Source organism: Bos javanicus, chromosome 3 (assembly GCF_032452875.1).
Source record: "Bos javanicus breed banteng chromosome 3, ARS-OSU_banteng_1.0, whole genome shotgun sequence".
Lineage (NCBI taxonomy): Eukaryota > Metazoa > Chordata > Mammalia > Artiodactyla > Bovidae > Bos > Bos javanicus.
This window is the reverse complement of record NC_083870.1, coordinates 102,045,805-102,061,758: the sequence shown is the minus strand read 5'-3', so window position 1 is coordinate 102,061,758 and position 15,954 is coordinate 102,045,805. Positions and strand designations below refer to the sequence as shown.

Genomic DNA, 15,954 nt, shown 5'->3' with positions numbered 1-15,954 from the left:
GGCAGCCTGGCACCACCTGGTCCACACACACACACACCCAGGGCCTCATTTCCCCGACTTTATTCAGTGGCACGTTCACAGCAGGGACGGGGGCAGACACAAGGTGGGGCCTGATCTGTCCTGGAGCCCTGGGGGCACCACACACCATGCACTACAGATGGGAGGGGGCACAGGGGGGCTTGGTGGCCCCAGCAGAAGCCTGTGTATTGGGAGGAGGCGGTGAGGAGGAGGTCCCCCAGCCCAGGCCCACAGTGGGAGGGGCTGATACTGGGCTGAGGTTGAGAGGTGGGGGTAGGGGGCACAAAGTGTCTGTTCCAGAGGGGCCAAGTAGCCAGGCCTTACCCAGGGCAGAAGCCCACAGGGCGGGCTGGGGGACACTCTGGATGCAGAGCTGTGCCACTCTCCCTTTGCCCCTCTGGTGAGGGAGAGGAAGGTTCTGGGCTGGGCCAAGCAGCTACCCTGTCCTGCCCCATCCCATCCTCGGCCAGTCAGAACGGCTTTGACGTCTGCTTGAAGATAAAGCCTCGATACGCGAGTGTCTTCATGATGTTGGCAATGTTCTTGCAGTCATCTGAAAGGAGGGAGAGGAGACAGTTAGGTGGGCCCCAGATCCTTCCCCTGTGGGCCCACAAGTGCTCCTAAATGGGTGTCGTGGGAAGAAGGATCAGATTCAGGAGCCAAAGGCTCTAAACCAGGGGGGTCCTATACCCAGGTGGCAGCATCTCCAGCTTCAGGTTGGGTCGGCAGGAAGCCTGGTCTCAGGGCCTCTCAGTCCCATAATTCATGCTGGAAATTGGCCGGCATGTCCCGCCCAGCCCCAGTGGTGATGTATGGGCGCCGTCGCAGTAAGAAAAAGGCAGAGTAAATGTGTAATTTCTCCCTTGACGGCCCCCGGCCGCTGGGCGATCCTTCTTGTTGCCGCCGCGTGGGGACGGCCCGTCCGCCACACTCCGTCTTCCCGCCACCCGCCTTGATGTCTCCATTTCATTACTGTGCGGCCATTCATCACACCCACGGCCAGGGTGACTTTGCCGGCACTTCCGTGTGTGTGGGAGATGTGGCCCAGGACATAATCACTGGTGACAAGGCACAAGCCTTGGCACTTCCAGTTGGGGCCCCAGGCTCACATGCTCCAGCAGCAGCTGCCTGGGTGCCTGGTTCTGTGCAGCCCCAGCCAGAAGAGAAAGGCCATGTCTGTGGTCCTCTCATGCCCTGGCCAGCAGCCTTCTACCAGACATGCCCGTGGAGCTCAGCCCAAGCTTGCTCTCCTTCCCAGGCAGGCTTCAGACCCTCACTCTGGCAGTATCTCAGATTAAAGACATCTGCGCCTGCCAGATGCTGGCAGCAGTCTTCAGTATTGATTCCTATGAGAAACTCCATGGTGAAAGCCATCCCAGACCCCAGACGCAGGTAGCCACAGGCACAGGTACTCCTGGAGCCTCAGTGTCATGGTCATGGACCAGGACTCCCTTCACCACCCCCCTCGCACATCCCATAGGTGGCTCCTATACCACAACCGGGACCTCAGCTGCCACATCCCTTACCAGATCGATGCTAGGACTGCAGAAGTATTGTACATCGATGTCATAATCAGGTGTGGGGGGTGGTAAGGTCAAGGTGAGGTCAGGAGGCCCTGCATAGGTCAAGGACCAACCCCTTCCAGTGAGCTCCCAGCCTCTCCTTGCCAGGATCTTAGACTAGGAAAGGGGACCGGCCAGAGCGAGGATGCCTGTGGGAGCGGGGCAAGTCCGGTCACCAAGCCTCATGCCATCAGCTGGACCCCAGCTCTGCAGACCCTGCACGGAGCAGACAAGTCACACATAGTCCTGTTTCTCAGAGCTCAAAATGAAGGTAACCAGCTGGGGTGGATGTGGGCACAGACATGAGACCCCAGGCATTTGGGAAGCCGTGAAGGCTAGTCTGAGGCAGAACAGTGCGAAGACAGATGGGTGGGTAGTGGCGGCCATGGCAACTCCAGACGTGACCCATCCTTGCGGTTTATGGGCCGGACACGCACCCTGCTCAGCTGCCGCCCCGTCATTTGTCTCCCTTAGTGTACGCCTAGGCTGTGGGGGTAGAGGGTGGAGGGAGGGGGCTGCGACAGGAGGAGCCAGGCAGTCGAAGGGGAATGGGGCAGGAACGGCTGTGCAGGAGGGGTGGGTGTGGGAGCAGGACAGAAGGGCCTTAACGACAGGGTCGAGGAGCTGTGATGGTACTGTTGATAGGATGATTTTCTTCCCAAGTAAATCTGGCCTTGTCAGGGCACCTCCAGTCCTTCCTGTCTCTGACACTCTGGGGACCACGGCCACTGTGCATATTAAGAATAAGTCCCCTCGTTATCTGCAATTACCCAGCGGCCACACACCTCATTTCTTCCAGCAGAAAAGAAAATTAGTTTTCTATTGACTTCATCTGGCTCCTCCCTCGTTGCTGGACAAATCACTCAATCTGCCTCCCCTGGCCCAAGTGAAGGTGCCCAGCCCCTCCCCCCAGGCCACCAGCCATCCAGTGGGCGAGCGCTGACCTCCCACCTGTGCCTGGTCTGGGGCTGGGTGAAGGTCCACGCACCCTAGTCTCAGCCCTGACCTCTCCTCACTCTACACCCTGGAGGGGTTCATCCACATCCTGAGCTCCAGCTACTTCTGGAAACTGCCTCCTGAGCTCCAGACCACAGATGCAGATACCCCAGGGACATCTCCTCCTAGATTCACACACAAACTCAAAACGGCCAGCAGTGAGCTCGTTTCCTCCCCCCCGCTCCTTCACTCTCCCGTGTTCTCCACCACAGTGAATGGCACCCCAAAATGTCCCAGAAGAAGCCCGATTCAAGCCTGGCATCCTGCCTTCTCCCCCAGTCCAATCAAGCATGAACTGAAGGCTTTGTCGTCGTCCTGTCTCCTCTTCTTCCCTTCACTCTGGCACCACCTCCCAGTCCAGAGCCCAGCATCTGCTCTTCCAACAGCAGCTTCTCTTTCTCCCCTTTTAATCCATTCTCTCACAGCCAAAGTGATCTTTTTCACACAAATCTGATCACGTTCTTTTCTCCTTAAATCTCTTCAGTGGCTTCCCTGCCCTCAAGTCTGCACACCTTTCAAGGTTAAAGTGATCCTGCAAAACTGGATCCCTGCTATCTCTGGTCTCACCCCTGCCACTCTCTACCCTCAACCCCCGGATTCCAGCCTCAAGGGGCCACTTACTGTTTTCTGAAAATGACAAAGTAGGTTTTGGAGTCAGATAGACCTGTTTCTAGTCTTAACTTCGCCCGTTGGCTGTTGCCCTGCGGCAACTGCCAAGTCTCCCCAAACTTCAGGTTCACCGGGGTTATGATAAGAGGTGCCACCTGAGTGTTATGTGAGGAATGAGCGAGTGAAACCGCCACATGCCTGCACGTGCTTTATGTTTGGAATATCTCCTCTCTTCTTGACGGGTAGGTAAGGATGCTAGTTTTCAGGATGGTCCAGTGGTGAGAAGGTGTGTACTGTACAATGTGTGGCATAGGTGACATAGGGGCCAGCACACTTGGAAAAACCACTTATCACTCATGGCACAAACTCTGACTACTGACTTCATCCACCAGGGGTTCCAGAGTCTAACTTGTTGCAGCTGGTCTATCATAATGAAGAGAGACCCAGACTGGGCTCATTCAGCAGGTCAGTACTACTGCAGTTTTGGGCTTCCACCCCTGGAAGCTGACCTAAGAGTCAGTACTCCACTGACCAGCACAGACACAAATCTGGGCTTTTAATAGTAAGTCAGATAGAGCTCCCGGTGAGCCTGATAACAACATGGCCTCCCAGGAAGTCCTCGGCTTGAAGCCCTGGGTCAGCAGTCCCATCTTGTGGCCCATCACTGAGCAACTGGGAACAGCCTGAGGCTGTTCTGGGGGGTCAAGAGCAGGGAGCCTTGTGCCCACAGCAGAGGCCTCTAAGAGTAGGTCTTCCTCACCTCCAAATTCTAGAAGACTAACCTGTTTTTATGTTCCTACAGGATCATCAACTTTTGACAAGACTGCCCTCATCTTTTGGGGGGCATTAATATTTTTAATGTTGGCATTAATTCTTAATGTTTTTATATTGCCAAGGCTGTAATGGGGGTGAGGGCTAGTTGCCTACATCCCACAAAGGTGAGTGGGGTCAGCACTTAACAGGATGAGCTTGCTGGCTGGGCCCAAGGGTAGTCAAACACCTGCTTGGCAAGGTAGCTGCTAGTGGAGGGCGGCTCAGACCGCTCAGGACAGCCTGTGAGAATTTATACAGGGCAGCCCCCTGCGGCTGACACGCTCCAGCTGGTGCCCTTGTCTGGGACCTGAAAGAGGACAGGATGTGGAGCCTAGGCCAGGCCACCCTCAGGAGGGAAGGGGCCCCAGGAAGCTCTTGGAGGGCCATCTATTCATACACTCACTCATTCAGCAAATACACTGACACCTCCTGGGTGCCAGGTGCACAGGCCCATGCTGGGCCACAGCCTGCAGACCCTGCAGCTCCCTGCCCTCGAGGAGCTTCAGAGACTGCAGCTACAAGTGGTGCAGCGTGAACGATGCTGTGAGAAAAGCAGGCACAGAGGATCCGGAGAGGACTCCTGGGAGGAGTCAACAAAAAATGCAGAGGAGGCTAGCCAGCAAGGCGGGGAGGTGTTCTCAGCATAGTGAACAGCACAGGCACACTTTCATATGGGAAATGTGGAGTGTTCCCCCAAATTTAAGATGAGCAGATGGTGGGTGGAGGTGATGTAGAGGAGACAGGGGAGTGGCGAGGTCAGCACCGGCTGGCCAGAGGAACTCCTGCAGAGCCCCAGATGCCAAACTAAGGAGCTTTAATTTCTTCATTCTGGGAATGATGGTGAATACACATGTTTGAGGAGCATGATAGGCTCCAATCTGAGTTTCAGAATTATCTTTTGAGGACTGGAGGGGTTAACCCAGAAGGCAGAGATGCCAGCTAGCAGACTGTACTATGTATTTCTGGTCCAGGTCAGAAATACTGGCCCAGAACAGGCCAGTGATGGTGGAGATGAAGGTGGAGAGATAATGGTCATGTGGAGAAGCGGATGGAGGCAAGAGATTTTCAGGAAATAGAATGAGCAAGACCTAATGAACTATCATATATTTTCATCTAATACTCTGTTTATAAAAACTTTGACTTTTTAGTCTGCCTGGAATTTATTTTTGTATGTGGTGAGTAGAAGATCTAATTTGCTTTTTCCCCTAGTGGATAGCCAGCTGTCTTGTCACCACTGACTGAACTGTCCACACCTGCCCCACACTTTTGAATGATCCCCCATCACTGTAAATATATACAATTTCCATACGTGGATCTGTCAGACCAGGAAAGAGAACGAACCTGAAATGACCAAAGAGGCAAATCATCCTGAGAGGACACCTGGAGCAGAACGGTGACAAGCTGCTGACCTGAGGAGGCTGTGAGGCCTAAAGGACCTCAGACACAACCTGAGGTCCCCTGCCTAAAATGCTCGGCATGGCAACACACTGTATAGTGATCTCCTGGAGCCAGCGAGGAACGGGGCTGGAGCACACAAAGCAGGGACCCACGAGATGACCACGAGAGAACAGTGCGAGAAGCAGGAACCATGACAAGGAAGATGGCAAGAACCTGGCGCACGTCAACATTCTAGAACCTCATCCCGTCTCCGCCTCCTTCTGCTAGGATGTCTTGGCCGCAGCATGCCTGAGCACAAAGGGTCAGAGGGACTGCCAGAGCAAATTCGTTCCCAGCCCCACGTGGAACACACTTACTCTAAGAAGTTATTCGCTGTTTATCTGAAACCCTAATTTAACTGGCATCCTATGTTTTTATTGCTAAATCGGCTACTCAGTGCTGGGGGCAGCATCTCAAGCTATGGCTGGGCGCAGTTCAGGGCACAGCAGCAAATGGGAGCTCAGAAGACAGGAGGCCAAGGCAGGGAATCAGGACTAAGCCAGCAGAGGGCCCCTGTGTATCCCTAGATTCTGGATTCGAATCCAAACTCCATCACTGGACAACTGTGTGAACACGAGCAGATTACTGTACTTTATTTAACCTGTGTTTCAGATTCTTCTCTAAAATGGGAATAATAATAATTATAGCAACTACTTCTCTCAAAGGGTTGTTAAAAAGATGAAATGAGTTTTTATTTGTGAAGTGCTTAAAACAGTGGCTGGGTTAGTTATTAGTAGTAGTATTGGTAGTGTTATTCCAATAGTATCCAATGATAATATTGTTATTCCAACAGAAATACTCTGCTATCCCCCAACTCCCATTCCTTGTCCCAGACGCAGCCCACACAGTCCCCTGGACCCACAGACAGGGTGACCTTGGCCCTCCGGAAACGCCCCACCCCAGACACAGATTCCCTTCTCCCCACCAGCAGGGCTCCTGCAGCTCCCTCCCCTCCCCCCAGACAGGGCCCTCTTAGCCTCAACTCCAAAGTGACCCCTTCTTCCAGCCAGCCCCCGCCCCCCGCACAACCCCCCTCCACCCCACCGAGGTGCCTGGAGGTGCCACAGGGCTGATGGTGAAGGATGACGGTGGTTCCACAATAAGGGGAAAAGGCAATTTCATCTTGATTAGCAGGCGATTTCTCTCTCCGTAATAAGCGCGCTCCAAATAATTAGCGTGTTTTACGTAATAATGAAATTACAGAAATGCAGTCCACTTATTCAAACAACTCACCATTACCATATTTTTAAATATTAGACTTAATTAGAGTTTATCACTTCAGAGAAGTATGCAGACCGAAGATGTTTTTAAAAAAATCCTCATAAAGTGTTTATTAAGCGCTGGTAAAGCTGGGATAATGATGTGTTTGGAAATTAAGGCAATCAAACACTTACCGCCGCTCCTGGAGGCCGGGCATGGAAATGAGGCCATTACACGCCCATTACCCGCCAGCTCGCAGCCACTTGGGGGGCGGGGAGAGGATGCGCCTGGCCGAGAGGGCACAGTGCCTGGAAATGCCTGTGCCAACAGCCCAAGACAGCCTGACCAGTAAGCAGAGAATCACTTATAGGCCACTGACATGTGGCCACCAGGAGCCTGACTCAGACTTGGCCAGGCAGATGACTGGACAGGTCCCAAATGCCAAAGGCACCCAAGACTAACCTGGGTCCAGGCTCCCAGGCCTGGCAGGACACGTCAACTCCATTCAAACCCCAGTGCAGTACGGGGACAGGAGCCCCATCGGGCAGCCAGAGACGTCAATGAAAACAGGTGGAAGCTGAGGACGCTGCGGACCCAAGTGTCCTCTCCCGATTCTAGGCCACACAGGAAGGGGAACTGGCATGGTAGAGGGCGGTCTAGGAGGAAGCTGGGGGACTGAGTCAGGGGCCAGGCTCAGGAACACACCTGGGGACAGACCCGGACTGGGCAAAGTAGGCAAGAAGGGTGGCGGGAGAGAGGGGCGGGTGGCTCCAGGCCCCATTTATCCCGGTGAATAACTAATTCCAGAATTTATAGTGCTGGGTTTTTGTTCTGTGGCCATTTATATCTGCGAGGGGAGGAAATGAAGAGGCAGCGCGGACGCCACATCTTTCTGTGTTATTGCTTGTCTGCCATTTGCAAATCATTATTAATTGTGGGCCCTGGTGGCGGGCCGGGCGGGGGCCGGGCCGGGTACATCCACATAGCTCTTCATCAAGGACCCCAGCCGCTGCCCCAGAGAGCCAATTACCCCGCCCTGATTGGGATCAGATAAAGAGGGAATTTTTACAAATTAGGGAATAAATAGAATTTCCACACAGGGCGCGGGCAGGACCTGAGAGGCTGTAATGAAAAACCATCCGTCACCATCAGCGCGGACTGGGCACGCAGCCCCGGCACTCCCTCCCTGTGTGGGCCCGCCCTAATGCTCAGGGGCCCAGGCATGCAGGTCTAAGGACACCCCAAAGCCCTCCAAGGCCTGGAAGCAGGGAGAGGAGTTCCCACTGGGGCGTGTGTACACCCTCCGGGCTCAGCTCTGACACTATCCCTGTCGCCTCATCCTTTCCCTGTCTTTCTCTCCCTCAGGGTCTTGACAGGAGGAGACTGAGGCAGTCCTGAGTTGGGGACCACGGGGCAGAGACTACATCCATGCCCCTCCAGCTACCGCAGCCCCAGGGCAGGGCCCCAGCCCCGTGGACCAGTCACTCTGGGCTCCCATTAGCGCTCCTCCCCTTGGATCATTAAATATGTATATCTTATTACACGCCTTGTTAGAGTATCGAGCTCTATTGACTGATGATAAATCCTGAGCCTCGTCCTGGCCATAAATTTATCTGGAGATGATGAAGACTCAATAATCTAGTCAGGCAGATAATATCATCGGGCCTTAAAAAAGATCATTACATTATATGTCAGAATTAAAAGTGAAATACACCGTAGTAACAGGGCGGCTGCTCTGGCCATTACAACGGGTGCCCGCCTCCCCCTACTCGTCCCCGGCCAAGACCCCACTGGGGTAGAGGGGCCAGGAAGCCTCACCTTCCTCTTGGCTCTGGACGCCAGGGCTAAAAGTGCTTGATAACCTAAGGCCAAGTGAAGAGGATCTGGCGTGGGAGGGGAGCAGGGAAGAAGTGGCCACTAAGAACTGCGGAGCACACCCACCATGCCTGGCAGCCTCTTCTGCCCCAACCAAGCTCCCACCTTGGCCTGTCCCTAGGGGTCTCCTGTGGAACTGTCTTCTGGGGGCCCTGGAGTGGCTCCACTGGGAAGGTGATGGGGCTTCACCTCCTTCCAGAATGGCCTGACCAATGAGGGCAGATTCTTTCCAAAATGGACACCCAGGATACAGAGAGGTTAGGCTTGTCTGCATGCCCCAGACCCACGGCCAGCAGCCTATCTGAGGTCTGTCCTGTGAGCATGCACTATCAACACAGACCATGGCCACCTCCCTCCCGGGAGCCCTGCCTGTCACGGCCTCTGCATCCTGTCGTTTGAGAACCTTGCTGCCAGCTTCTTAGTGTTTGCTGTCGGCAGGAACAACCATCTCCATTACGTCTTATTTTCACCCATTTCCACAGTCACACCCTGCACCTTGTTAACCTCCTCCACTGTTCTTCCTTTGAAATACTAAATTCATACATCCCTAGTTACTGACAGTAATACACTTTTTCTTTCCCCTCACTGGAACCTCAAAACCATTTCGATCCCTCATCTCTCCAGGTACATCCCCCTCCTGGTCTCCACCTTTCTCCTCTGTTCACTGTTGACTGGTTATCCAACAGCCACTCCCTCTCTGCAGAGCTAATGGAGCCCGCTGACCCAATCCCTTCACTGACCCAGGGGGAACCCCCAGGGTCTGAGCCATTTGTGGGGATCCTAACCCCTTGCCAGTCATGGGTTTAGGAGCGGCCAAGCATTCTTGCTACTGGGATATGATGGTAAGTTTGCTGAAAGACCTTCAAGGAAAATTTATTGACTCTTAAGAAGAGAAGCATGCGGGGGAAATAGTCCTTTATATTCTGGCTGGATGTTTTCATGTCTGTACATCATGTCTGGGACCAAAGAAGCCATCTCCCAGCCTTGAGGGCAGTTAGTCTGTGAAGAACATGCTGAAGATAAAAGAACAGAAAAATGAAAAAAAATGAAAAAAAAAAAAAACAAACCTGGGTCCTTGATGACACTGCTGAGATGCTAAATGAACCAACCCTACGATAACCTTACCTCTCTGGTGACGTAATAAACCCTCTTATTGTTTAAGATTTAAACTGGGTTTTCTTTTTCTTATAGCCAAAAGCATAGTAACTGATACAGAATGTAAAAGCAGGAAAGAGAGTGAGAAAATAAATCAGGGGAGGCAAGGGCAGCAAGGGCACTATTTGAGGCTAGGGAATTGGTAACCCCTGTTCTCTTAAAATATTTGCTCAAACTGTTTTCCTGCTATATCTCAGGATACAGGCCATGTTACCATAAAGGCTAAAAAAAGTCAAGCTTAGATGGGAACCCAGGAGAAAACAGAGGGAAGAAAATACAACTTTACTGAGAAAGGATTTTAATGTATGTGACGTGCAATTTAAGTAGAATTTTTAAAGTCCCACAGCAACACAAAGTCAACAGACTCACTCATGGTTTCTTCTTTCTCCCCTGCCCTTCTTAGCAATGTCACTTCCAATTCACAGATTATCTCATGGTCCAAAATGGCTGCTGATGCTCCAACCATCACATCCACATTTTAGGAAAGAGGAAGAAGGAAAAAAGCAAGACTAACGTACTTTCCAGCTTAGTCATTTCCCTTTCAGTATTGCTCCTGAAAGGGACAAGTGTGTTCAGTGTGTTCAGTCCCACACACTTTTCTCTTTATCTCACTAGCCAGAACTCAGAGATACAAACATCTAGTTGCGTGAGAAACTTAAAAAAAAGTAGCATTTACCTGGGTACACCATGTTGCCCCTAATTATCCAGGGGCTCTATTTAATGAGGAAGAAGGTCAATGGCTATTGGGTACATACCAAGTAGTTTTGGTCCGGGCAACGTAACTGATACATCCCATTTTGGAGCCTGGATTCCACAGTCCATCATCTCAGTCCTTTCTTGCCCGTAGTTTCAACTCTCTTGCTCCCTTTTCCTCCTATCACCCTCGCCTGGAAAAACCAAACTCTGCCTTCTTTCAGCTTACATCTGGGCTGAGTGTGACTAGAGAAAATAGTAACCTTACAGGTTCATGTGACTCATAAAATCAGTCATCAACCTCACCTGGGTGTATAAACGCCACCCCATTTTCTATGTGCCTGATCAGTGTGCACGCTCTTTTTTTCCTTAGTGACAATTTCACGTTTTCTCTACTTTCTACAACTCTCTAACCCCTACCCCCAACATCACCCCTGACTGCCTCACCCACGCAATCTTGTCCCCTGCTTCACAGGAAACACAGAAGCCAGCCCCCTGCACCTGGGCCGGTCTTTGCCTTTCATCTTGATACAGCAGAGGAACTGTCCTGAGGTTACTTCTGAAGCCCACCCTCTCCCCAACTCTACCTGGCTTCTAGAGTCTACCCTGACTACTTTTCAGGGGTCTTACATTGTGAGTAACCCCCTTTCTCTGTGATATAGCTTCAGTGGGCTGACTCAGGCCTTGAGACTCTTCTCTGGGTTTCAGTGACACCACCCTTTCTCCCCTCCCCTCCTCCAGCACCCCCGTCCATGCTGCCTTTTCTCCTTACCCGGTCACTGGCCTTCTTCCCTTTTGACTCTCTGCACTCTCCCTCAGCAAACGTACCTGCCCCTAAGCTTTACTTACCACCTATCTTCTAATAGTTTCTCAACCTGCACACCTACTACTCTTCTCTTGGTCCAGGCGTCAACCTCTCTCGACCAGGTGACATCACTGCCCCCTGTCCACCTCCTCCTCCATGGTGTCCTTCTAAGCCACAAATCCGGTCATTTCACTCCCTCTTAAACCCCTTCAATGCTCCTGGAACAGAAAGGACATCAGTGGAAATGTCGTGAAACTGAAATAAGGCCTTTTGTTTAGTAAGCAGTAAGGGACCGATGCTAACGGCCTGGTGCTGATGGTTGCACTGTGACTGGGCAAGAGGCTAACACTAGGGAAAGCTGGGTAAGAAAAGCTTCTGCCAACAGAAAACCAGTTCCAAGTAAAAAGTTTTAAGAGTTCATAATTCAAACAACAGACACCCACCACCACCACCACTTTCAACAAAGCCTCATTGCTCTAAGGACAGTATCCAAACTCCCACACTCAGTTCCAGGGATCTACCCAGGGTCCCTCTCGGGCCTCATCTTTCCCACACTCCTGTCGGACTGTGGAATTCAGCCTCTTCTCCCTCTTGGCTTTTCCACATGCTCTTCCTTCTGCCTGGGAAGCTCTTCCACTGCTCAGCCATCCTGAGGGACAGAAGTTTGCTGCGGTTTCCTGAGGTCCTTGCCTGCACCCCCATGTTGACATTAGGAACCCCTTCTGTGTGTTCCCACAGCACCCACTGTTCCTCCATGTGACTGCCTCTGTCACCCCCTGCTGGACCACAAATCCCTTGAGGGCACTCCTGTTATCTCCACAGAAGCCCTCAGTAAATACGTAATAAGTGGAGGAAAGGAAGGACTGGAGGAAAAGTAAGAGGGAAGGATGGGGGGACAAGATCACATGAGCCTACTCTAGCCCTGATACCTGCCGCCTGCAGCCCAGACAGGCCCCAGCCCCAATCCTGCCCCAGGTTCCCATGTGCTGGCAGCTTCAGCTCCTTCCCCACCTCCACTCATTCGAGTATCTTTATTTCCCCAAGATCTCCTGTGCCAGGAGACAGATTGGGACCTGAGCTCTCATTGACCTGGCCAGCCCGTCCTGAATCAAGACTTCTAGGGGCAGAAGGAGCAGTGTTGGGGCTCCACAGTCCCTGCCAGTGATGCCCTGGAGAAGGGCCTGACTAAGCCTGGGGACTCTGGGAGGGGGGGCTGCCCTCCCTAAGCCCAGTCCCACCTGGTAAATATTTCATCCTCAAGCTGCTCAGCTAATCCCTATTAATTTCAATACCGCCGCCTTGCCTGGCTCAGCTCCCAATGCATTATTTATCCCCTTTGTTTGTTTGTCGCTAACAGGTGGGCCCCAGCGGAGGCGCTGACTGGGGACAAGCCCACTCCATCACAGTGTGGCTGTGAATTAATCATGAGGACTAATGGGAACCACCTCAGCTCCAGGCACTTCCCTAGCCCCCTCCCCCTGCCCTGGCACCCAGGGGTGGGCCTGAGCTGTCTCAGCACAGTTTAACTCAATTCAAAACAACACATTTTATCCACTATCTACCCACAGGAATCAGACACTATGTTATGCTTTGGGGACACAAGCTGAACAAAAGAGACATAAATTCCTGCCCTCAGGGAACTTTCCATCTAGTGCGGGGGAGGGGGAGAAGGGGGCATTTAACAACTTCTTAACGAGGACTATGACTGCACGCTCCAAAGGTCGAGTATGCAGGGGAGGGGACTTGACCGAGGCTAGGAGTCAAGGACTCTCCGTTGAACAGCAAACTGAGCTGGGCTCCGAAGGATGCTGCTGCAAAGTCGCTTCAGTCGTGTCCGACTCTGTGCGACCCCATAGACGACAGCCCACCAGGCTCCCCCGTCCCTGGGATTCTCTAGGCAAGAACACTGGAGTGGGTTGCCATTTCCTTCTCCAATGCATGGAAGTGAAAAGTGAAAGTGAAGTCGCTCAGTCGTGTCCGAGCAGACTGAATTAGGCTAAGGGTGGGAATGGGGGCTCCCAAGGAAAATAAAGCCAGGTGGGAAAGCCCTGAGGTGAATGAAGGCATGGCAGTTTCCAGAGAATGAGGGAGGGCGCTGTGTGCTGCGGTACAGGGGGCATGAGGAGAGAGGCTTCAGAAGGGGCCCCTACATCAACAAGGCCCAGCCTGGGTATGCGCCTCTCCCTAAGTGACCAGCATTTGTCGCAGGAGACTAGCACCGAGTCCTCCCAACACCTGGATACAAGCACACGCTCACACCACCTCTGCTGACTTAAGCAGTGTCTGAACCGCTTGCCCTTTGTGCCCGTGGCACTGGACAAGTGGTCAAGACTATAAGCCTTCAACTGCACAGATCAGGAGATTCAGGTGAGCATTTGGTCTGGAGGACTGAGGCGGCCAGTGGGGGCCTCTGAATGCCCGGAAGCTTAGGTGTGGCAGGCCAGGGCTGGGAACACTGACTGGCCTCAGCCACCATGCTCACATCACCTCCCAGGAAGGAAGTGGCCTCATCTCTGAAAACTCAGCACCAGACTGGGCACCCAGAAGACCCCAGCAAACACCTTCTGAATGAATCACTGCACAAAAGTGAATGCTCACCATCTCCCACAAAGATCTTTCCCCAGACACTCCCCTCAAAAGTTTCCCAGAGATTTATATAGATAAACGAGCTAACTCATAGTCAGGGTGGTACAATACTTTCATGGTAAGCCTCACAGGTAGGAACCATCATCAATCCTACTTTAAAGAGGAAGAAACAGAGGCCCTGGAAGGTGAATGACTTACCCAGGACCACAAAACCTGAAATGATGGGTATAATCAGAATGAGGTCAGCATGGCTCCAGGCTCCTGGCAGGTCCATAGATCTGCCCCTTCTATGGAGGGATTTCCCCCAGGAATCTCCCTTAGTGACTCCAGGGACCCCCAATCTTGAGAGCAATCCTAAAAGGGACCTTGTTTATGAGCCAAATGTAGCTCTGCCAGGGCAAAGACCTCACAGTGCACATGGTTGGGGGCTTTAATTCTATTCAAAGTGGCCACTTTGAAAATCCATATGTCTCCAGGCTCTCCGTACATCACGGTGTCAAGTCATGGAGCAGTGGCATCCATCAGCAGCTCCCAACGCCAGGGCCTGGGTGCCCGTATGCCTGATTCCACCCCATGTGCCTGTCCTAACTAGGGGCTGCTCTGGCAGCATTACCCACGCTGTGAGAAGGCTCAGGCTAGCCTGCCTGCTTGACCCAGCCTCACCCCTGACCCAAACGCCTCCTCTATCCCGCTCAGTCTCTGTTTTCTTGGAGCTAGGCAGCCAGCATGGAGGCAGCCTCGATAACTCGCTAACGTGCTGCCCATGCTGTTCTTAAAAATTTATGACTGTGCAACATGAAAAATCCGGCTGAGGAGCCGTCATTAGCAGCGCTGCCTCCCTCCCCCACCAGAGCCGCCCTCGTAAATTGAGATTTATGGCTGCAGCAGGCAGGGCGGGGGCGCGTGCAGACGATGAGGATGTTGTGGGGGAGACAGGAGAAACCGATGAGGCAGCGGAGGGGCCGGTGGCTCCCCCCTGCGGCAGCTCCGGTTCATCGCAGTCTGCGGAGATACCTACCGAGAGCTGCGTCTGGCCTGGGGTGTCAGCCGTGAGCGGAGGCTGATTCCCTTTAGCCGCCGCACTGGAGGGGGCGGAGCCTATCTATGTCAATCACTGGCTCCTTGAGGTCTTGGGCCATATCCTGAGGTCCAGGTGCCAGCAAGCGAGGGTCTCTTAGAAGGATGACTTGGGGAGGGGGAAGGTTGGACCGAGGGAGGAGGCATCATCTTTGTTGGGGTCACTGGGTCTGGGCCCCCCGCCCCCCAGTCCGTTTCTCCAACCAGAGGCATCTAGGTTGGGCTGTGACTGTGGTATGCCAACCAGAGAATAGAAGGGAAGGGAGGGAGGGAGAAGGATGTCAGGAACCCTTCAGAATTCCCTCTCTTGCTAAGGCAGGCCTGAGGAGAGGATGTTACAGGCGGGACGGCAAGGATGCCATCAGTCTCAGAGCCTCCCCAACCAGAGCCAGGCTGGGGCTGAGAAGAGGAGGTGAGACCGCGAGCCTGCACCTCCACGCCCACCCCCCGCCCCGCGCCGCAGGCCCTCCCTATTACCTCCCCTCCGCCTACCCCCCTGCTCACTTAGCCCTGTCAGCCAGGCCATTATGAAATTGGGGTTTCATTTACAGACTAATTAAACATTACAGCTTGTTCACAATTACAACGCGGGGATGAGGGAGTAACTAATTACGGAAGAAATGAGCTAACATTTATCTCTGCTCCCACCTCCCTCTCCCCCCCCCCTCCCCTCAGTCCGGCTTCCTCCCGCTCTCTGGTCAGTACCAGCTCTCAAGGCTTATTACCTAGGATGGGGGACTGGAAGGGCCCGATACCCACCCACCCCAGACACAAGGTCAGACTATTCCCAGCCACCCCAGGGGAGGGGCTTAGTTCCCAGGGCCCTGCCGCCAAAGTCAGGGCTTTTGCACAAGACCCTGTGGGTGTACGGGACCCTGTGATGGTACGTGTGGCCATACGAGGGTGGGGTTCTTTGGTGTATGAGTATGACAGCACTGTGGAGCCACGCGACTCTGCATCTTCATCTTTGGGGCAAGGTGTGGGGCTACAGATGATGATTTCTGTGATGGAGTATGAAGATGAATGATCCATGCCCTGAGCCCCAAGCCCCCAGGGCAGTACAGGAAAGAACCAGGAGGCTGCAGGAGGTGATGGTCTAAGTGGGCCCCAGGACCAAATTCCCCACTG

At 53.2% G+C, this 15,954-nt stretch overlaps 1 protein-coding gene across 10 annotated transcripts in view; it reads right to left on the bottom strand.

The window, feature by feature from the left end:
* Nucleotides 1-44: 44 nt before the first annotated feature.
* Nucleotides 45-15,954, bottom strand: part of ERI3 (ERI1 exoribonuclease family member 3) — a 131,273-nt gene continuing 115,363 nt past the window's right edge. For all 10 annotated transcript variants that reach the window (XM_061412169.1, XM_061412163.1, XM_061412166.1 and 7 more), the window contains one exon: nt 45-571. In XM_061412169.1, coding sequence (XP_061268153.1) covers nt 489-571 — 83 coding nt within the window. In that variant the 3' untranslated portion in view covers nt 45-488. The remainder of the gene's footprint in view (nt 572-15,954) is intronic.